This window comes from Squalius cephalus (assembly GCF_949319135.1).
Source record: "Squalius cephalus genome assembly, chromosome: 19".
Classification (NCBI taxonomy): domain Eukaryota; kingdom Metazoa; phylum Chordata; class Actinopteri; order Cypriniformes; family Leuciscidae; genus Squalius; species Squalius cephalus.
Genome location: NC_137140.1, coordinates 19,869,478 through 19,891,353, shown reverse-complemented (window position 1 = coordinate 19,891,353; position 21,876 = coordinate 19,869,478). Strand labels below are relative to the sequence as shown.

At 35.5% G+C, this 21,876-nt stretch overlaps 3 protein-coding genes across 3 annotated transcripts; 1 reads left to right on the top strand and 2 right to left on the bottom strand.

Annotated features, from left to right (window-relative positions):
• Nucleotides 1-274: 274 nt before the first annotated feature.
• csdc2a (cold shock domain containing C2, RNA binding a) lies at nt 275-4,111 on the bottom strand. The gene is made up of 4 exons (XM_079851853.1): nt 3,810-4,111; nt 2,445-2,654; nt 1,106-1,228; nt 275-1,014 (listed from the first exon to the last, which is right to left on the bottom strand). Exons 2-4 carry the CDS (start codon nt 2,618-2,620, stop codon nt 852-854), a joined length of 462 nt encoding a protein of 153 aa, XP_079707979.1. The 5' UTR covers nt 2,621-2,654; nt 3,810-4,111; the 3' UTR covers nt 275-851.
• Nucleotides 4,112-4,644: 533 nt separating this feature from the next.
• aco2 (aconitase 2, mitochondrial) lies at nt 4,645-16,503 on the bottom strand. The gene is made up of 17 exons (XM_079850452.1): nt 16,409-16,503; nt 15,129-15,271; nt 14,669-14,927; nt 14,402-14,494; nt 10,938-11,096; nt 10,690-10,840; nt 8,742-8,846; nt 8,567-8,658; nt 8,367-8,472; nt 8,120-8,277; nt 7,918-7,991; nt 7,205-7,316; nt 6,806-7,084; nt 6,540-6,731; nt 6,304-6,436; nt 6,091-6,212; nt 4,645-5,943 (listed from the first exon to the last, which is right to left on the bottom strand). The coding sequence occupies exons 1-17, from the start codon at nt 16,442-16,444 to the stop codon at nt 5,812-5,814; spliced, it is 2,346 nt and encodes a 781-aa protein (XP_079706578.1). The 5' UTR covers nt 16,445-16,503; the 3' UTR covers nt 4,645-5,811.
• A 1,061-nt stretch (nt 16,504-17,564) lies between these two features.
• On the top strand, nt 17,565-19,678 carry phf5a (PHD finger protein 5A). The gene is made up of 4 exons (XM_079852295.1): nt 17,565-17,706; nt 18,168-18,191; nt 19,131-19,297; nt 19,516-19,678. The coding sequence occupies exons 1-4, from the start codon at nt 17,655-17,657 to the stop codon at nt 19,603-19,605; spliced, it is 333 nt and encodes a 110-aa protein (XP_079708421.1). The 5' UTR covers nt 17,565-17,654; the 3' UTR covers nt 19,606-19,678.
• Nucleotides 19,679-21,876: the final 2,198 nt, after the last annotated feature.

Below are 21,876 nucleotides of genomic sequence, written 5' to 3'. Positions count from 1 at the left end.
CATTTTATATAGGCCTATACTTTATGTATATTGATATACATGCACTAATCAGTGGAAATTTTATAATAAAAAAATGTATTCAATTATTTATTTGATACATAACATTTTAATATTTATTTTCATTCCTGATTACGCATTTACTTTTGCAATCTCCAAATTCGCAGAGATAAATTATATCTCTATAAGCACTTTATTTACATAATCTGAGTGGAATTTAAAAATCAGTCCAGGAAAAACTTAAAGTACAATTTGTGAAAATAACACTGCATTGAATGATTATGTTATTTCAATTTTATTAGAATTATCATAAGAAGCATTGTTCTTGACAAAATTAACAGATTTTTGTGATTTGTTACAGAAAACTAATACCAGTTCTATCAATTACAAGTAAAGAAATGAAAGTTTTCATTGATGTGTATTCATTTATTTTAGGAAATCTGTTTTACATAAATGACTTGAACATACACAGCACAATGAAATCAAATGCCTCTGTACATAAAATGAAAATAAATACATAATTAAGTGCATATAAATGACAAATATTCAAACAAGGGCAACACTGCTGCTCACAGTTATGTTATGTTATGTTATGTTATGTTATGTTATGTTATGTTATGTTCTGGCAATGCTATATCAAAGCTCAGCTGACTTGCATCCCAAACCATTTTCCAAACAGACCAACTTCCTGTTGCTTATTTGCCAGGCTGGAAAAAACCAACAGTTGCATAACCCTAATTACTATTCCATCCCTATCCTACTTACACACAACACCATTTTACGCCAGCATGAGCACCGTGAGTTAAATCCCTTCCTTTATCTCTTTCTTCCTCTATTGGGCTTGAATGTGTGAGCTAGGAGCTGATAACTTGCCCAGACCAGGTCTCGTGCTTCCTTCCGGAAGAAAGGTTGGTGATCACCACATCAACAGCTTGGAACTTTATGTTCTTGGGAGGAACAGGACACACTTTGTAGGTCACCTCATCCCCCTCCATAGGCACATATTCACCCTCAATACTAGATAAAAAAGAGAGAACTGTGGTTAAACAAATAGATGCTATTTTTTTTTATTGTATATTTCTAAAATTATATTTGTATATTCACTTACTCTGAGATGTGAACAAATATGTCTTCTCCTCCATGGGAGGGTTGAATGAATCCATGACCTTGTGACCTGGAGAAGTTCTTGCAAATGCCCTTGAAGACGGGTCCAGATTTGGCTCTCACCGATCTGATAAAACACCAGAGGAAAGAGGCTCTAATCAACTAACATGATTCATTTTAGTAAATAAGAAGAGCAAAACATCTCTTTATGTTTTGTTGAAATGAACACAACAATATATGGTGCACCAATACTATTTCTTTTTCAATACATCCATATATTCTCTATACAGTTTTTCAATACAATAACTATTATTTTTATTTTTTATATATTTCAGTGTCTGTGTCAGGTTTATGTTTTGTCATTATCTTTAAGCCCTGAGTTTAGCTCTGTCCATTGTCCTGTATTGTCTTTGAGTTGAAGCCAAAGCTGTTACGTTGTTGTACTCCTACGATTCCTGTGTTTTTATTATCTCCTTTGTTTTGTTTATTAATAAAGTTAAAGTTTGATATTAAGATCTACCTCTTTAACTATCGTTTCACTTCTGCTTTTGACAACAGTAAATAATCATTATTATGCAAATATAAATGCATTATATTTTATATAAATATTATAAATAATATTAATATATTATTTATAAATATTAAATGATATTATATACATAATTATTATTAAATAATTAAAAATAACAATAATTAGGGCTGTGCAACGATTAATCACGATTGATCGCAAAGTTTGTTTACACAATATATGTGTGTGTACTGTGTATAATTATTTTGTATATGTATACATTTAAGAAATATCTGATTGTATATATATATATATATATATATATATTTACATATATATAAAATGTATATTATATATAAATATTTTATGTATAAATAACAATTTTTTTTTAAATATATACATGCATGTGTGTGTATTTATATATACAAAATAATTATACACACAAATATTATGTAAACACAAACTTAATTTTGGATGCGATTAATCGTTGCAGAGCCCACATATTAAACATTAAAAATCAAGATTTTTTTTCTTCTTTTTTTTCCGCTGATTTGAAGTCTTAATGGCCACAAAATGTATTTTCATTGTTTCATTTCATTTATTTATTTGACTTGAGATCTTTAAATTGATTAAACTGTTAATATGTTTTTCACTCTCTTTTCACTTATCAGTAGACCCAATACTGAACAACAAAGTAGACGAGTGTCAATATTGGTAAAAAAAAAAAAAAAAAATCTATCAACAACATTAAAGTGAGACAGAATTTAAAAATCATTCAAAATCCTTTTTGCACACAAATATACATATTTTTTACACTGTTAACACAGGTACTCACGCTGAATAGGTGCGTGTGCGTTTGGTTGGCAGTGGGCTGAGAGGTTCCCCTGTCTGATGCGGTTTCCTCTCAAAGACATCACTGCCTTCCCTCAGGAAAGGTAATGAAAGAGAGACGGGTGTATGTGGGCAACGCAGCTTTTGATCAGATGTAGATGTGCTGTCTGAATCAGCCATTGGTGTGAAGTTCACTGGAGATGAGATGAGGCCTCTGGTTTGAAAAATGGGTTAAATCAGAGAAAAAATAAATAACATTTGTATTTTATATTTATATATATATAGATAAATATATTAGGGCTGTCAAACGATTAATCGTGATTAATCGCATCCAAAATAAAAGTTTGTTTTTACATAATATATGTGTGTGTACGGTGTATAATTATTTTCTATATATAAATACACACACATGCATGTATATATTTAAGAAATATTTGCATGTATATACTGTGTATATATATTTATATTATATATAATTTATATTATATATAAATATTTTATATATAAATAACACATTTTTCTTAAATATATATGCATGTGTGTGTATTTATATATAGAAAATAATTATACTCCATACACACACATATATTATGTAAACACAAACTTTTATTTTGGATGCGATTAATCGCGATTAATCGTTTGACAGCCCTAATATATATATACATACTTATATATACATACATTAGTGCTGGGCAACGATTAATTGCATCCAAAATAAAAGTTTGTATTTACATAATATATGTGTGTGTTCTGTGTATAATTATTTTGTATATATAAATACACACATATACATGTATATATTTAAGAAATATTTGCATGTATATACATTTAAACATAATTTATATTATATATAAATATTTCATATATAAATAACATTTTTCTTAAATGTATACGTGCATATGTGTACACAAATGTATATAACAGTATGACAAAACGATTTCTTTGAAATATCCAGTCTGATTTGATCAGCTTTTACTGTGTTGTTGTCTTTGCCCTCAGATCTGGGTGCAGCAGCTGCATCGGGATTCGGGACACATCAGATCTTATTACTTGGGGAGACTGTTTCCTTCTCATTGTTTTCCAATGCACCACTGGTTTCTGCCCTGCAGTCTAAGAAAGGCCAAGCATCTGTGTACCGCAGACTCCATATCAGTCTAATCGACAGTGACTGTGATTAAACAGCGAGTATGTGTGCTTTATTACCATACTATCAACCTGCGCTCAACAATGCAGGATGTTGACAAACGTCGAGGAAATACTCCCAGCTTCTAGTGCACAGCATGCGACACCATAACAGTAAAGGCGTTTTCAATCAACGGTAATACAGACGGGATAGGAAAATACATTAGGAAAATGATGAAATTCTTACCGTACTGTACGTTAAAGTGGATACCAATTTGTTGGTTGTTATCTCGAGCGCCGTGGAAACAAATATATCTACATAGCTACCCTAGAATCCACTATTAAATGTCTATCATTCGTGGTCCACATATTCGACTCAATGGACCCCTGCGTAGCACACAATAAATGAGGTTACGGGTGGAGAGGGAGGGACACCCCATCAAAATTGAACGCGTGAGACGCGACGCGACGCGACAAAACAAAAACGCTCCAATTATAATCAACGACACTACGCTGCACGCGGCAGAATCCTGACGTCAGCCTTCAGTCGTCAAATCAGAGGGCTCATAATGTAATACAGGCGCGTCCTGGTTTTGACGCGTCGCGATGTAGATGTGATGCTGTATACAGGGCTTGTTATTTATGTTTCTTCATAATATTTAAACGTATTACAGTTCAGTCAACGATACTCTGTAAAATCGAGGGGTTAAGAAGAATTTAATCACTATAATCAAAACAAAACTATATTGAACACCAGTGGGTCCGGGGACCACCAGGGGCCGCAAGGGAGTGGTAGTGGGTCCATGGAAAAGTTTAGAGAAAATCAGAATAAAAACGCAAAAATAAAAACCTTGCAATTTAAAAATGTAATAGTAGTTAAAATATTTTCCAAATACTACTTTACACATTTATAATATTAATTTTTCACAGTATAAATTGAGTCTTTATACATTCAAATATATAGCTAAAATATTGAAAACCTGCATGCATAGCTATATTATATATTGTTTACCAATATAGGGTGTACAATACAATATAATGTTGCGGGGGAAAAAAGAGACAATACATACATTAACAAGGACTGAATTATTTAAAATGGCTTTTATTTTATAACCCACTGTGACTGATCAGCATTCATTTCCTCTCAAACAAGAAAAAAAGAAGGAAAATAATGGAGTTATTACCAAGAGGCTGTGTTTGTGAGGCGTTTACGAGCAGCAGTAAAAGTTCATCTGATGAACACAAACATGTTGAGTCAGACAAAGCTAGTAATTTACACCTTGGTGTCTTAGTTGCTATCGTCTGCTGGTCAGAGTGATTGATGTCACTGCTTTGACATGGGTACAGCTCCGAATGAAAGAAAAGAAAACAACCCTACAAAAAAGGGCACTCAAATATACAGAAAAGGTGCTCAAGAGGTTGGAGATCTGATTACTGATCCATTACTCAATAACTGTCGTCCAAAACACTTAAGATAATGCACATCCGAGATTCTCTGCAAAGGTTTATAAATAAGCATTATGTTTAAAACATGAACAGATTCGACCTGCTGTGCATTCAGTAGACATATTTGATAAGATTTTGGTGTTGTGTATGATAGAATTTGCCAAGGTTTGATAAGGAATAGACAAGTCACTCTGACTCACAGTAAGAATTAGCGACATGCACAACAACTGGTCAAGTTTCAAGCTTGCATGAACAAGAAAACCAATTATAATGAAAAGTGGAAAAGCAGTTGTTAGAATCGTGTGAAACAAGATATCATTCCATCAATAGAGCCGATAACAGGACAGTAAATTCACAAGCAGCTCTCATTACAGTTAAGTGTAATATTTCAAATAACAGAAATTAATAATCAACAGTTGCATGAACACCTGCACAGATATTTGGATGATTTTATGAATTAAACTCTGGTGTCTCCCACTAACATGTATGTGCTTAGCATCTTTTGTAGGTTAACTTATTTTTTTAATTCTCCATTCTGTAATAAACAGACCCAGCTTGAAATTTATAAGCATTACAGTTGCTAAACTTCACATCTTTTATCTGCCCCTGCAATATATTATATAGATTTGAGAAGTTTGCGTATTGACATTGTCTATGCAGTACAGTTTTGAAAATGTATTGTGTATACTTTAGATCATAATTACATGAGAGCATTTAAACCTTTCATACACATACCAATCCTCCTCCTCGATGCATAACCCCTCCCCCTCCCAAATATGTATATCGATGGCCAATCACACTCATTACTGAAGCTCTTTCATTCTGTTGAGGGCGGAGCCTGCCTTGAACCATTCAATCTGGGTTTCGTTGAAGGTGTGGTTCAACGCGATAGTTTCCGAGCTTCCGTCAATGTGCTTGATGATGGCATTAAGGGGCTAAAGGAACAATAGATTAAATAGATTTTTAGCGTCATGTTTTAAAAATCAGATAATACTTTAAAAATCTTTTAGTGTGGGCCAGCCTTATAACAAACCGGGAAAGATGCATATAAACTACAAACTTTTTAACAGAATAAGTCTTACCTTTCCAGGGGCAAAGGTCTTCAGCCCTGTAATGGAGATTTTATCGTCTGGGCGGATTTTGTCGTAGTCAGCAGGATTGGAGAAGGTGAGGGGAAGCAGACCCTGTTTCTTCAAGTTAGTTTCTGTTGACAGCCATGACAAATTCATTCAAATCGATTGCTAAATGAGACGCTTGGCTTCAAACAGGGAAAAAAGGCGATCAAATTCACTTACCATGGATTCTAGCAAAGCTTTTCACAATGATGGCCCTCCCTCCTAGATGTCTGGGTTCCAGAGCCGCGTGCTCTCTGCTGGATCCCTCACCGTAGTTCTCATCTCCAACAACTACCCATGAAACATTGTGCTTCTGCAAGTGAGGAAATTACAGAACATTCAGAAATCGTTATGAATACAAATGCTCTCAATAGGCAGAAAACATAAATGACACACATAAAAAAAGTAGCATTTACTTTGTAATGGCGGGCAACATCAGGGACGCCACCAAACTCTCCAGTTAGAAGGTTGCGAATTTTATTGACGGCATCGTTCTCGGTATTAACGGCACCAATGAGAAGGTTATTGGAGATGTTATCGAGGTGGCCACGGAACTTAAGCCAGGGTCCGGCAGCGCTGATGTGGTCAGTGGTGCACTTCCCTTTCACCTGACAGAATTGAGTTACATAGTTCAGAGTGATATTGAAAACCAGAATTTCAAACATCCATGACTAAAACTTACCTTGATGAGCACTTGGAGGTCCTCAAGGTCTTTCCCACTCCATTTGTCGAAGGGCTCGAGCAGCTGCAGGCGGTTGCTCTGAGGGTTCACATCTACTTTCAGACCAGACCCATCAGGTGGTGGGTGCTGGTAGGTGTCCTGACCTGGGTCGAAGTCACGAGCAGGAAGCTCATCTCCTGTGGGCGGCACCAGTTTAAACTTCTCTCCGTTGGGGGCTGTGAGAAAGTCAGTCTCAGGGTTGAAATTCAGTGTGCCTGCAATGGCAAGGGCTGTGACAATCTGCAACACAAATGATATGAAAAAGTGAAAAAATAAATAAATTGGCAAGACTTCATACAAATGGTTTTGGGGGAAAAACATTCACAGATTATAGCACATTTGTGAGCAGGTGCGAAATACCTCTGGTGAGGTGACAAAAGCATGAGTGGCAGGGTTAGCGTCATTTCTGGCCGTGAAGTTTCTGTTGAATGATGTAACAATGGTGTTCTTTTCTCCCTTCTTAACGTCACGTCTGCAAGAAAGGTTTTTATTGGTTTATGATATGGCTTTATTACATAGCTTTATTACACAGTTCTTTGAATTACTTGATTCTGATTGGTCACTCGTGGAATTAAGGTCAAATATTTTTGTATAATGATGCCAAACTATGAACGTTGTCCCAGGCACCTGATTTTGCTAGTTTCATATCTCTCATGTGACTCAGAGCTCTCAACCTTCTCACATAATACAATGAATCAACTGAAATCAATTTCATAGCCAATATTTTAGCAAGTAACCCTGTATTACCTTAATTTAGTTAGTGATAATAGCTGGCAAACTCTACATGTTTCCTTACATATTACTTATTTTTTTACTATTATCTTACTTTTTACTTTTATTCAGCAAAGATGCTTAAAATTGATCATTTACAGTAAAACACTTTTAATGTTAAAACAGATGTTACATTTCAAATAAACGTTCTTTTGAACTTTCTATTCATCAAAGCACCTGGGAAAGTGTCAGTAAAGCATACTTTAAACTATTGTAATGCAGCCATGATTTGAAGATTGGTAGTGTACAAAAGAAAATCTACAATGTTGAATTAAAACATGCGTTGAAGACAAATACTTTACCTGTCCCACTGACCAATGCAGGGTCCACAGGCATTAGCCAGGACAACTCCACCAACATCCCTCAACACTTTGGCCTGCAGGTAAAGAAACACATTCAATTGTTAGACTAAATGCAGAACAATCAAGTAAATTGGACGAACACACAACCAATTTCAAGCTATTTCAAATAATAAAATCCCAGGGCTCTCCAACTCAGACTCACATAGCCATCTCTCTCAATCGTGGCACGAATCTGCTCGGACCCAGGGGTGATTGTGAACTGGGCTTTGCTTTTGAGTCCTTTGTCGAGTGCTTGTTTGGCCACGGAGGCAGCTCTGCCCATGTCCTCATAACTGGAGTTGGTGCAGCTTCCAATCAGACCTGTAATGTTCATTGACAGGGAGCAATTTTATAGAATAATAAAAGTATATCAATGGCCATTAAAATGGGGTGGACTCTAAATCACTGACCAACTTTAACATCCAGGGGCCAGCCATTTTTCTCAGCGACAGACCCGATGTCTGAAACAGGGTGGGCCAGGTCAGGAGTAAATGGGCCATTGATGTGAGGCTTCAGCTGTAAAGGAGGATAATAAATCATGTTGAAGTGAATTCTTAACACTTAACTGTAAGATTCATTCAACTTCTTACCTTAACTGACCTGCTCTTACCTCACTTAGATTAATCTCGATCACCTGGTCGTAATGACAATCCGAATCAGGAACCAGCAGATCTTGATTCTCATTTGATAGAGCAGCGATTTCTGAGAGGGAAAAGTAGAATGAGAGGCCAAACTTTTGAAGAGACAGTTGAATTATCCATTGATGAGAGACTACCGCTGCTTACCTCCACGACCAGTCTTCTCCAAGTATGTCCTCATACGGTGGTTGTAAGGGAACACAGAGGTGGTGGCTCCAATTTCAGCACCCATATTACAGATGGTGGCCATTCCTGATTAGAAAACCCAAAAGCATATTCAGATTTTCAAATGACTGATATAACACGCCCTCCTTATGGCGCCAACACATTACATGATTTTAGGCCTGATTTTGAGATCGCTGGAAGTTCATAGAGATTGGCGCAAAAAAAAATGAGGCACATTCATGCAGGTTATGATAGCTGTGTTTAAATTATCAAAGAAATGACCTTAGAGAAGCCCTGATGGCCGAGAGATATTTAGCAGTCTGAAATTTAAGTTCTGCAGTGTGAAATGTTTTTTTGATAGGAACTGACATGGAGACAATAATGTGACAAGACAGCAATCCGACGACTTTCCAAGGTCATTTAGTGTTTGGGTGGCATTAGGGAAACTAAAAACATCCAAATTGGACTGTACATTTGTGTTTCACAGATTTACAAGTGATTTTAATCTACGGAACCCCTAAGAAACATGGTAAAAGGAAAAAAATATGAGATGGGAGGAAAAATTGTCAATGTTTTAGTGTTCTCTCGAAAATGTTTGTGTTCCCCCGAGAAATATTGAGTTTGCTCACAAAATGTTTTGCGTTCCCCAGACAAATATTGCGTTCGCTCACAAAAATGTTTTGCATTCGCCAGAGAAACTTAGCGTTTGCTCACAAAATGTTTTACGTTCACCTGAGAAATATTGCGTTCGCTCACAAAATGTTTTGCATTCCCTCAAGAAATATTGCGTTCTGTCACTAAATGTTTTGCATTCCCCTGAAAAATATTAAGTCCCCTCACAAAATGTTTTGCGTTCCTAGAGAAATATTGCGTTCGGTCACAAAATGTTTTGCGTTCCCCCGAAAAACTGCATTCGGTGTTTCGGTCACAAAATGTTTTACGTTCTCCTGAGAAATATTACGTTCTCTCACAAAATGTTTTATAAGTTTTCAAGTTTCTCTGGGGAACGCAAAAGCATTGATATTTTCCCTCCCATCTCATATTTTTTTCATCACCATGTACCTTTAAGGGCTTCGTAATATTCAACATGCCTGTTTTTCTTCACTCAACCTATAAAAATTATGAAGCAAATAACATACAGTTTGTCAGCTAATTGCCATCCTCTAAGAAATCTAATTCCATCTGGATAATAACGTCTTAACGCTTCTCATTCATTATGACCTTCGTTGAACACCGTAACTAAAGCTAAATTTATCACTGCACACCCTGGTGCACTATAATTATGTATTTAGACCTTCCATTATGGATACAGACTTTCAGCTCAAAGTAACAGTTGACCAAATTAAAGGGGTGGTATAATGCCCTTTTCACAAGATGTAAAATAAGTCCCCAGAGTGTGTATGTGAAGTTTTAGCTCAAAATACCCCACAGATATTTTTATATAGCATGTTAAAATTGTCAATTTTTGAGAGTGAGCAAAAACACACCGTTTTGTGTCTGTTCCTTTAAATGCAAATGAGCTGCTGCTCCCAGCATAGAGGGCGGAGCTTCAACAGCTTGCACTCACAAAGACATGCACTTAAAATTTCAAAACCTTTTAGCCTTTTATGTTTAAAGTGGAGTCAGACAATGATGGAGAGACTCGAGAAGAGGTGACATGTAAAATGCAACAGGTCACTGTAAAAACTCAAAATGGTCACTGTAATAGCAGCTACAGGTATGATCCCTAACTTAACTACTTTATGTAACCCTACCCTAATTAATCTCAGTCTTAATCTTAATTAACAAATGAAGTTGTTGATGCTTATATGAATGATGATATATGAAATGACACTATGATATATGAAATGATGTCCAATATTAATAATTGTATCTTAAACATTATTTAGAAAATGAATCCAATCTAAATATTGCTTAAGCAAGTTTTCACCTGTGCAGGAGATAGAGTCCACACCAGGGCCGTAATACTCCACAATGGCACCAGTGCCACCCTTCACAGTCAAAATACCAGCAACTTTAAGGATGACATCTTTTGGTGAGGTCCAGCCAGATAATGAGCCAGTTAATTTCACACCGATGACCTGGAAAAGCAGATAGAACCTATAAATAAACACTTCCAGTTGCACAATTTTAGATAGCAAGTGTTAAGTTCAATATAAACGGACAATAGCAGCTTACGTTTGGGCACTTCAGCTCCCAGGGGATGCCTGCCATGACATCAACAGCATCAGCTCCACCAACTCCAATGCAGATGGAGCCCAGACCACCGCCATTAGGGGTGTGAGAGTCTGTACCAATTAACATGACTCCAGGGTACGCATAGTTCTCCAAGATAATCTTTAAAAAAAAAAAAAAGATTGATTCATATTGCTTGCTTGCAACAAAACTGCAAACCTGTGATCAGCTAAGAACAAAAAAGGAAAATGACTTCTCTCATTATTATTATTATTTAAAATATTGTTTTTAATCATTTAAATTGTACAAATTAAAGCAAAGAAACATAACTATTGCAATACTATTGTGATAAATAAATAAATAAAAATGGGTAATAATGATATTTTACAGAATATCAGTAAAATCACAATATCCTACTAATATTTATGTCTTAAATTATTTGCTTTCAAATGTTAGATATTTTATTGTGATAGGGGACCTTAAATCATCTTTTTTATTGATAATGAATTATTTTAAACGAATTGGTAATAAACAAATCTCATTTTGATTTGATAAGATGGTTGGCACGTTTCCCTCAGATTTACGTGGGCCATCATTCAGGCCGAAAAATACAGAATGTATAAATATGGAAGAAAGAAAAAAAAAAAAAAAAAAAAAAAAGAAAAAAAAAAAAAATCACATCCCTGATACTCTGACTTTTAGTATTAATTAAGTATTAATTTTAATGAAGCAATTTAAGGGTGCTCTGATCATGATTTTTTGGCCTGATCACCGATTACAGATCACTGGAAGCACTATTGGCTGATACTGATCAACTGATACCCATCACTGAAATAAACAATAGGCCAACTATTCTTAACAACAAAAAAATTAAGAGATGAGAAAGTATCATGATTTGACAACTCATTATTTATTGTCAAGCAACATTTACAGCATATTCCATTCCCATTCTTAGAGGTGATCAGGAACAGCTAAGAGCTTAACAAATATATAATAATAATAATAATAATAATAATAATAATAAACCACAACAGTCTTTACCAACAGAAAGTAATAAAATATAAAACACTGCATAGTCTTCACTGTATAGATTAATGTCTGTTTGATTAAAGGACAATTCCGGTATTTAACACTTTGAGTCTATTTTGTATTTTGTTTTGGATGAACAAGAGTGGTGGACAAAGAAACTTTGACAATGGTTCCTGTCGCGACTTTTTGACTATTTTAGAATTGCCCATGACCGCATTTGAATGGGAGTCAATGGCCATGCACAAACATGTCCTTAAAACAACCCTTAACGTTCGTTTTCAAAACTGTGCTACTCACCGAGTGGTTAGTGGTGTTCGTTGATGATTAAAAACAAATATATCGGCGCAATGTATGATTTCAATCCGTTTATTTTTCTATAGTGGAACTATTTTTTCAGATACCTCACAACCGCGTATAAACTTCCGCAACTTCCGTTGCTCTGCTCACGCTAGCCTTCTGAGGCGAGCATAGCTTTTTTTTTTTTTTTTTTTTTTTTTTTTTTTTCAAGAATTATGATAGTTTTTACTAGTTTAATTCTTATCAGGAATTCGTAGGATTTCAGCGTTGAGGCGAGCATAGCTTCTGAGAGACAGGAAACCGAGCGAAAAGACCTAAAAGACTACAATCAAATGTAAACAGCATCCTTTCCGTTTCCGTTAGCGCAGTAATATCAACGAGCAATGAGTCCTCCAATGGAAATCAATGGATTTTACAAAATGCCAAATAAAACACGACAGAAACTGTATTTCGCTACGCTACTTGTTTTGGAACATCAACGAACACCACTAACCACTCGGTGAGTTGCACAGTTTTGAAAACGAACGTTAAGGGTTGTTTTAAGGACATGTTTGTGCATGGCCATTGACTCCCATTCAAATGCGGTCATGGGCAATTCTAAAATAGTGCGACAGGACCCATTGACAAAATTTCTTTGTCCACCACTCTTGTTCATCCAAAACAAACTATAAAATAGACTCAAAGTGTTAAATACCGGAATTGTCCTTTAACATTAAACGTACAGTATGTATTTGTTTTCGCCGCTAGGGGTCGCTAGCCTCTTACAATAACAAAGGCGTAGTTTGATGACGCAACACATGCTAAGAATTATGGATCTTGTCGTCAACGTCAAGCCGACCGATCTAATAATGTTTATGGATGACTGAATACATCGATGCTTTTATCATGACTGTGATATGAAGCAGTTCGGGATTGCTAAGAGACAGCTATCAGCTCCACACGCGACGCGAGTCCCGCGGATATAAAAGGAATATGGACATTTCATTCTACCGAACTACACGAGTGCAGAATTACAACTCACTGGTCAGTTTATTAGACAAATTAAACTCGTGAGGTAACGCAGCGCTGTTTCACTTGGTCTAACATTACACTAGCACACTAAACTGCATTTCAATGTGTTGACATTTATGTGTTAGTTTGTCTGTATGAGACTAGCAGTAAGCTAGATCAACATTAGAATAACATACAGATCATATTCTAACATTTTATCATTGTTGAATTATATAACATTGATTAGTTTTATGTAAATGTGCTCACCTGTTTAATAAAGTACATGTAGGAGCGGTCGAAGTCTCGGACGTGGAGCTCTCGTTTATATACTGTCTATGGGAGCTCTAGGCATCTCGAAAACACCGCGCTGATATTGATTCTCGTTTAAGTTCTCCTTTTTTATACAAAGTCTGCTTGCCATGGTCCATAATGTTTGAACGAAACAACAACAGCATGCAGATAGACATTGCGAACTACTCTGTCGCCTTGGTTACTATCAGAGAGCTCTGGTTGCTATGACAATACGAGCGGAAACCAGGGACAACGCGGATATGACGCCATTGACGGCGACAAAACGAAAATAAAGAAACGTGACGTGTCTTCGAATTAAATTACAAATTTCTCCTGGTTTGAAAGTTGTTGGAAACAGTCGGGATAATGTAAGTACACAACTAAAAAAATATATAACATAGATATAGTGATTTTTGCTATTTTTAAAGCAAAAAAGTTACATATTGTGCCTTTAATGAAAAACAGCAGCAGGAATATTAGGCTGCAGTCACTTTAAGACCGAATGCTCGGATCCAATATACTGTTACACATGCAACTTATTTCCCAACTGTTTATGTTCACATAACCGATGGTGTTTAAGCGAATACTCACAAAGCGGGGCACTGTATTTTGCAACAATCACTGATCTAGCTGATTTAGAGAAGCAATTTTAGCTGCGCATAGCAAAATTGTCTCACGAGTTTTGCATCATCTGATCAACCTTTATCGGCTGATAACGTTTATCGTTCGATCAATTGGAGCATCCTTAAAGCAATTATGTGTACATCTTATGTGAAATTTAATAGTCATGGACAAACCACCTGAAAAAAGTCATACTGGTTAACAACTAGTCAAAAAAATTTTTTTTTTTTCTCCAGTACCTGATGGATGATCCCAGAGCCAGGTTTCCAAAAGCCAACACCATATTTAGCCCCAGCACTAGCGAGAAAACTGTAAACCTCTTGATTCACTTCCTGGTTGACAGCGGGAAAAGGAATGAAATAACGGAATAAAATCAGTGAAGAATAAAAAAATAAAAAAATCTTCTTTTGTGTTCAGCAGAAGAAAGAAATGCATACAGGTTTGGAATACAAGCAAATCATTTGCATGGTACTCTTTCAACAACATCCCTAAATGGCATCATTCACCTTTGCCTTCTGTAGATCTTGGACTCCTCCGGTCTGAGCCTCGATAAGATGGTCACAGTGGATGGTGGATGGCACTGCCACTCTTGGGAGTCCACTGCTGATGAACTGCAGCATGGCCATCTGTGCTGTTGCATCTTGCATGGCAACTCGATCCGGACGCAGGCGCAAATATGTACGTCCTCGAGCGATTTCCTGCCCAGACGGGTCATCCAGATGGCCATAGACAATCTTCTCTGACAGGGTGAGTGGCCGATTGAGTCTGGAAGATGCGATTTCACATTTAAAGCACTTGGAAAAACTCACAAGATTTAGGACAATACATTTTTTAAACTAACCAAGTGCAAGAAAAAAGTATTTTTCATCTGTAAAAGTAATAAAAGAGCCACTGAGGCGCCTTATTATAGATAAGAAGGGCGGAAGCAAATAAAATTGAGTGTAAAACACTGTAATGCTTTCTGACCTTTTGCGCACAATGTCAATATTTGAGCGGAGCTGGTCATAGTTGACGCAACTGCTTGGCTCAAAGCGGCTCATGGCCACCTTGGCCTTCGCGTTGAGGGCTGCCGCCACATGAAAGCGACGGGCTCCCTGACCCAGAGCGAGCTGAAATAAACAAACAGAGGATCAGAACACAAAGAGCTGGAACACAAACTCAGAAATCACATTGTAAACAACTAGATTATACTATAAACTGGGTTCCAACATCTTTGACCAATGAAATTCCATTATATTTCCATGACTTCCAGATATTGCTCTATTGAAGAGGAAATTTCAGAGGATTAAATACTTTTGAGAACATCATATATAATAATAATCATCTGTATTTTCTAGAGAAAAGTCTATAAATTCTTGGGATTGTGTGTACTTTCATGCCTTGAAATAAGTTGTAAAATCCCCTGATATTGTAATTAAAGTGAGAACTGAAAAATACATTTAAGTTGACATACACAACAAATAAATATATCTTCTATCTAGTCAAATAAACAGTAAATATATACTCAATCTTGACCAGAACATACTGTCATACATGTGATGCCTAAATCCATGACAGCATCAAGGTTATATGGGGTATACATTTTTTTCAACCTCATATGGACAGGAACATGTTTCTAGATTGTTCGAACTGCTGTCATATATGTTTTTAGGCTGATATTATTAATGACAACATCAGATTAACAGTGTATTGTATTTTTGAAATCACAGCTGCTCATTTCGCTCAATGTGATCAAACCTCCGGTGTTAAGTTATGCCACTTTAAGAATACATATAATAATGCTAGATAGATAAAAAATGTATTCATTTGCTTTCAAGGACTTCATGGCGTTGTCATGTAGCGGTGTCACTAGTTAATCTACATGGACAGCGCCGTTATCCTCTCTACGCTGTTTTAACCTTGTGTTCACCTTGCGACTAAAACCAAACAGTCAGACATGAAAAATACACAATGAGCGAATCAATGAAATAGCTGTGAGTATTTCTGGCTTCGTGCTTTGACTGTCTTGTATGAAACAGATGGAAATAAAGATTATACGCCATCGGCACCGTAAACGCGTCTGCTATGACATCCTTGGCCACAATGACCTGTGAGCACTTCATGAGCAGATTTCAGCACAAAAACAGTCAGTTCACTCATTGCGAGCAGCTCAAACTAGCAAGCACAGACACGTGTGGCATTAATACATGCATTAAAAAAATCCAAACCATGCGTGTTGACTAGATAACATTGAGATTTGCATGTACCTGAAGCCGGGTGACGGTTAAGCAGTAGGTTGCCATTTTGTTCACTGACAAAGATGTGACGCGAGAATATGACGTGCGGGGGTATAAGAACTCATTATCTTGGAAGGATGTTGAAATGTTTGGATCTAATTGTGTCTTATTTTAAAAGACCAACAATTTGAGGTACTCATATTTTTTTCCTCATTATTATGAACGTAAAAAAACATGAAAGTAAAATGAAAAATTAAAGTAATGTTACATTCTAGTAATGTTTTGTCCAGGTGTGCATCTCTTGCTTTTAGGACCTTGTCTAAAATGACACAAAGATTTCTAACAATATATCTAAACCTGTGATCTATCTACAAACATTACAATATAGAAACATTTATTTAAAAATATTAAAATATATAAAGCCAAACAGATTTTTTTTTTTTTTTTTTTTTTTTTTTTTTTTTTTAGATAACACTTTATAGTAAAGTTTCACTGAACATTTTTAAATACATTGTTGTATCTGTAAATAATATTTGATGGGCCATGAACTAACAATTGACAGTTGTATTTTTATTAACTAACGTTAACAATAATTAATACATAATATAACACATGTAGGCTATTGTTCGTTGTTAGTTAACGTTCATTTTAACTAGCGGGACCTTATTGTAAAGTGTTACCATACTTTGCAATAGAAGTCGACCTTCATTTTCCTATGTGTTCTATATTCTATATGTGTTTTTTATTTATTTATTTATTTTTACGAAATTAACATCATACTTAGATTATTTATCATTTATTATTTGTTGGATTTGCACACTGATTTTATGCAATTATAGAACAAATGGCGTTAATCATTTTACAAAAAGAACATTGTTTTCCAGCATCTGCAAACATAGAAATCAAATAGCCAATGTGTTATAGGTTTTTTTAAATCCTCACCAAACGCAGTTCATGTTTTTCCCGGACCAATTTCCGGATTAATTGAGAATGGAATTTTACTAAATGTCCCCTTGTTAGGAGATACGTTTCTTTTCACTTGTAAACACATGTCTGGTATCTTGATTATTTAGTCGAATATGTACAAACGTGCAATTTGATGTACAAATCCATCTTTCTCATGTTGTAATACTCATGGTCATGTTGTACTGTGTCCAGTAGGTGGCAGTAAGTCGCTGCTCACCCTTCAGTCCGAACAATCAGAAGAAGGAAGGTCGAAGGTCATCGTTGCATCGCCGCTAGTATCTCGCTAGCTGGCTACGGTTGTTCTTTTATAATGGCAAAACATCACCCAGATTTGATTTTTTGCCGAAAACAGGCTGGAGTTGGTAAGGCTTTATATTTAGTAGATCTAGATTTGATTAAAAGCTTTCAATAAATGAATTATGTAATGTAGTTGTTTAACGAACAAACGTATAGCTAAACAAGGCAGTGAATGTTCGCAAGCGCTAAAATGAATGAATGAATAGTCGTATTAAGTTTAAAGTGAGAGGTGATTAAATTATTTATGATGGCAACACTTAATTTATCTCCCTGACTAAGTTAACTTATTAGTTGCTAGTTAGTGGCTTAACCAGATATTTATTCTGAGAAAAATCTGGTAAAGTATTGTAGCAAAGATACGAAGGTAACGTTACTTGGTCGTTTGTTTAATAGTTGGAGCCTGGAGGGCAGTATTGTCATAATTATTATTTTTGTGTACCTTTTGCTGTTTTGTTCATTTGCATGGTTTCAATTTGAGCAAGTATAAAGTGCGTTGTAACTAATTTTATCTTTGCTTTCTTTGCAGCCATTGGAAGACTGTGTGAAAAATGTAAGTTTTGAACTCGTATTATGTTCGATGCTTTAGCAGTGTCTTTCATTTCAAACAGTTTCTTCTCATTTAATATTTTTATTATTGAAAAAAAATCACATTTTTTCGTTTTACAGATGTTTAGTTAAAGAAAAAATAATCACTGTGCATGCTAAATAAATAGTTTAACAGTAGCAAAATGTCAATTTTTTTAAAATGACAACAAACATTTCAAGACAGAGTTACCAAGTGATTAATATACGCCACAATGGTAGAAGTTGGGCTGCTCAATTATGACACAAATTATATTCACGATTATTTAACATGCTTATGAGTGGGCGATATTGACCAAAACCTTATATATGTGATTTTATTCTTAATTTATTGCAATATGTAATCAAGTACATTTTGCTGGAAATAATGTTGCTTTGATATCAAAGTTTTAGATACCTGCAAAATTTCACAATTCTCGATACCAATCAATTTATTGATTGCCACAGCAGAATACTAGGCTAACTAATGCAAGTAAAAAAAAAGTCAAACAATTATTGAAGACAAGTAAACAGTCAGCAGTTCTGGGTGGATTATTCGCAAATTATAGTCGTTTACTGATTCCAAATTACATGACAAAATTTGTAGTAACATAATGTTGTAATGTAACGTAATATAATCTGACCTTTGATTACTTTTATATTACTTAAACTCATTTATCACATTGAATAGGACAATCTTGTACCATATTCATATAAAAATACAAAGAGAATTTTTTTTATTTCATTCTTTATCAACAACATAAATATTACATTATTGAATATTACACATCCTGTTTTCTCCCAACTATTCACGTACTCTTAACACATAACCTACTGTGTTTACGTGAATACAGTAAACAGAAAGCCCCTTCCGTGTGATCAGGATGATACTGCTACGATGTTATGCTCTGTTTCTTTTCTTTTTAAGGTGATGGCAAATGCGTTATCTGTGACTCTTATGTCAGGCCTTGCACACTAGTTCGTATCTGTGATGAATGCAACTATGGGTCTTACCAAGGGCGCTGTGTCATCTGTGGAGGTCCTGGAGTTTCTGATGCCTACTACTGCAAAGAGTGCACCATCCAGGAGAAAGATGTGAGTAAATCTGCCTAATCATTGTTTGACTGATGCGAAATCTATTCTGCCCAGTATCAGGGATGTGTAACCATATTTTCCTTCATTCAGTGCTTGGGTAACTGCTTCTCATATTGAATTTTCAAAAAGTAATTATGATGCGTTAGGTTTTGGATGCATGCTTTTTATTATATTAACTGGAAGTTTCTGAAGAACTGTCTTGTTTCATTGTTTCTCAGAGAGACGGCTGCCCCAAGATCGTGAACCTCGGCAGCTCGAAGACTGACCTTTTCTATGAGAGAAAAAAATATGGCTTTAAGAAGAGGTGAAGAAACAGGGATTTTGTTTGTCGCAGTAGTGCAAGAGTTTTCCATTTTGTTGATACAATAAAAAGTTGTTTTTAATGTTGTGGTGTTGATTATTCTGTTACTCAACAGGGGAATTTACAGTTAGAGACCCAAGGACCAGATATGATTAATGAAGACCATGAGTCAGAAATGCAATCAATTGAAGAAAATTTTGAGTAGTTTGCATTTTCATCAGCAGAAGTCAGCTCCCACACTCAGCAAGGAGTTCGTAGGCGTACACACTCATTACAGCAGCAGTTATACTCACACAATCACTAAGCTACGTCATCAAGTCAGGTTGAATGATTCTGATTGGTTAAGGCACAGATAAGCTTTAAATATTTCTACTGAGGTCACCATTCTGGGTTTCTAGGCTCCAGTTTGTCTGTCAGATGGTCATTCATTTCCACCTCCTCTGCGTGCCAGCTGTTCACCTCGTGAACATCAGGTCCTGTACAAAAGAGTACCAGAAACGCACGCACAGATACACAGCTTCTTCAAGGTTGGAGTTGGTCGAGCTCTTGCTCTGATCAAGAAACTGACCCAAAACATTTTAAGTTGTACTTTCTCTCAGCTAGAGGTTCAGACAATATTCGTTATTATTCTTTTTATATAGATAAAAAAATAAAGTAAATGTTTTAACTAAGAAGTGGTCAAGTAGGAGAAGAGCTTGAGTGACCCCAGTGACCTTGGCTGTCATGGTCAGCTAGAAGAGTAAATGTATGTTTTGACGTGTTGAGTGCTTCTCTCAAAAAAAAAAACAGCAAATTCCAGTAAACAGACATGCAATTCTGTACCTACATTAATCCCATACGCCTGAAGTCATTCAAATCATTTAATGTGTGGAAGGAAAAATATGAATACCTTGATTATAATCACTCATTACAAATCACTCAAAGGGATATACAGTACATTGAAGAGGCAGTGGATTTTCTTTTCTTTCTTTTTTTATGATTAGGTTTTAAGATTGGATATTTTATCTCTCATTTTGGAAGTAGTATAGATATTTCAAAATTAGAGTCCTGGTTTGTTTCAAACTTTTATAAATAAAACTCCAGCCTGTTATGCCGTTTTTTTTTTTTTTTTTTTTTTTTTTTTTTGGCGTGTTGTTGGTATCTTAATATAATTATTTAATTCAACGTAAACTCTTGTGGCTTCTCTCTGGGCCAGCTGTCACAGGAAGGAAAGAATAAGAACAAAATTTAACACATTACATAGGTTCCGTAATGCATAATTGAAATCAAAAGTTGTATCTCTTAATATTATTCAATGGACCTGAGCTAACATTATCAATGAATGTTAAAAAAGATTATACCATGGTCTGGGTGAACACTCGATTCTGATTGGCTGCAGGGTGTCCATTAAAAAGTGATAGAGGACACCTAGTAAAGGAGTTCTGGTGAAACTGACTGTTTACCGTTCGAAATTAATAAATAAATGCGCTGGCTACATCAGCTGTGAGTAACCATAGCAACAGGCAGTCAAAGTATCTATACGGACCACTGATCTATATAATGTCATTCTATATAGATCAGTGATACGGACTATAAATCGAGCGGACTATAAATATCTCCGGTTGCTAAATAAACCGTCAGGCGTAACCAGGGAAACCAAGTTATTGTTTGTAAAAACTTTAGATTTCGATTGTAAAACGAATTCAAATAAAAACTAATGTTTTAAAAATGTGTTATTTTGGCAAGTGATTAATGCCCGACGAGGTGTCCATTGTCAGGTATTAATGGACGACTTACCATAGACTGTAAAAGGTATTTACTTACTTAAATATTTATTTAATAGCCTACATATTATTAAAGTGTTTACTTTAATAATAAATAAGTATGTACTTACTTAAATTTAGTATTTACTTACTTAAATACTGTAATAAATGTATTGCTAAGTAAAGTCAATCTTAGTTAATGGCTGCAGTAATTAGGAACTTACTGTGGGGTGTAACACTACACTACACCGCAATTCGTTATTCATGTCAGAAGTAGCGCGAGCGCTTGAAGTATGTCAGAAATGGTCAGAATGAGGATCAGTTTACAGCATCACTGATTATAATGGGTTCTATTTGCTGTTTTCTGGCCCGGTGTGGTGTAACTTAGACACAGTGTTACATACTTTACTAATATGAGCACAATAATCGTTTTATTGTCTTTCTTTAAACATGATCATAAAATACATTAGGGGGGGGGGGGGGGGGGGTACATGATTTAATTTGGGATTAAGGTTAGGTAATGATGCCTACTGAAA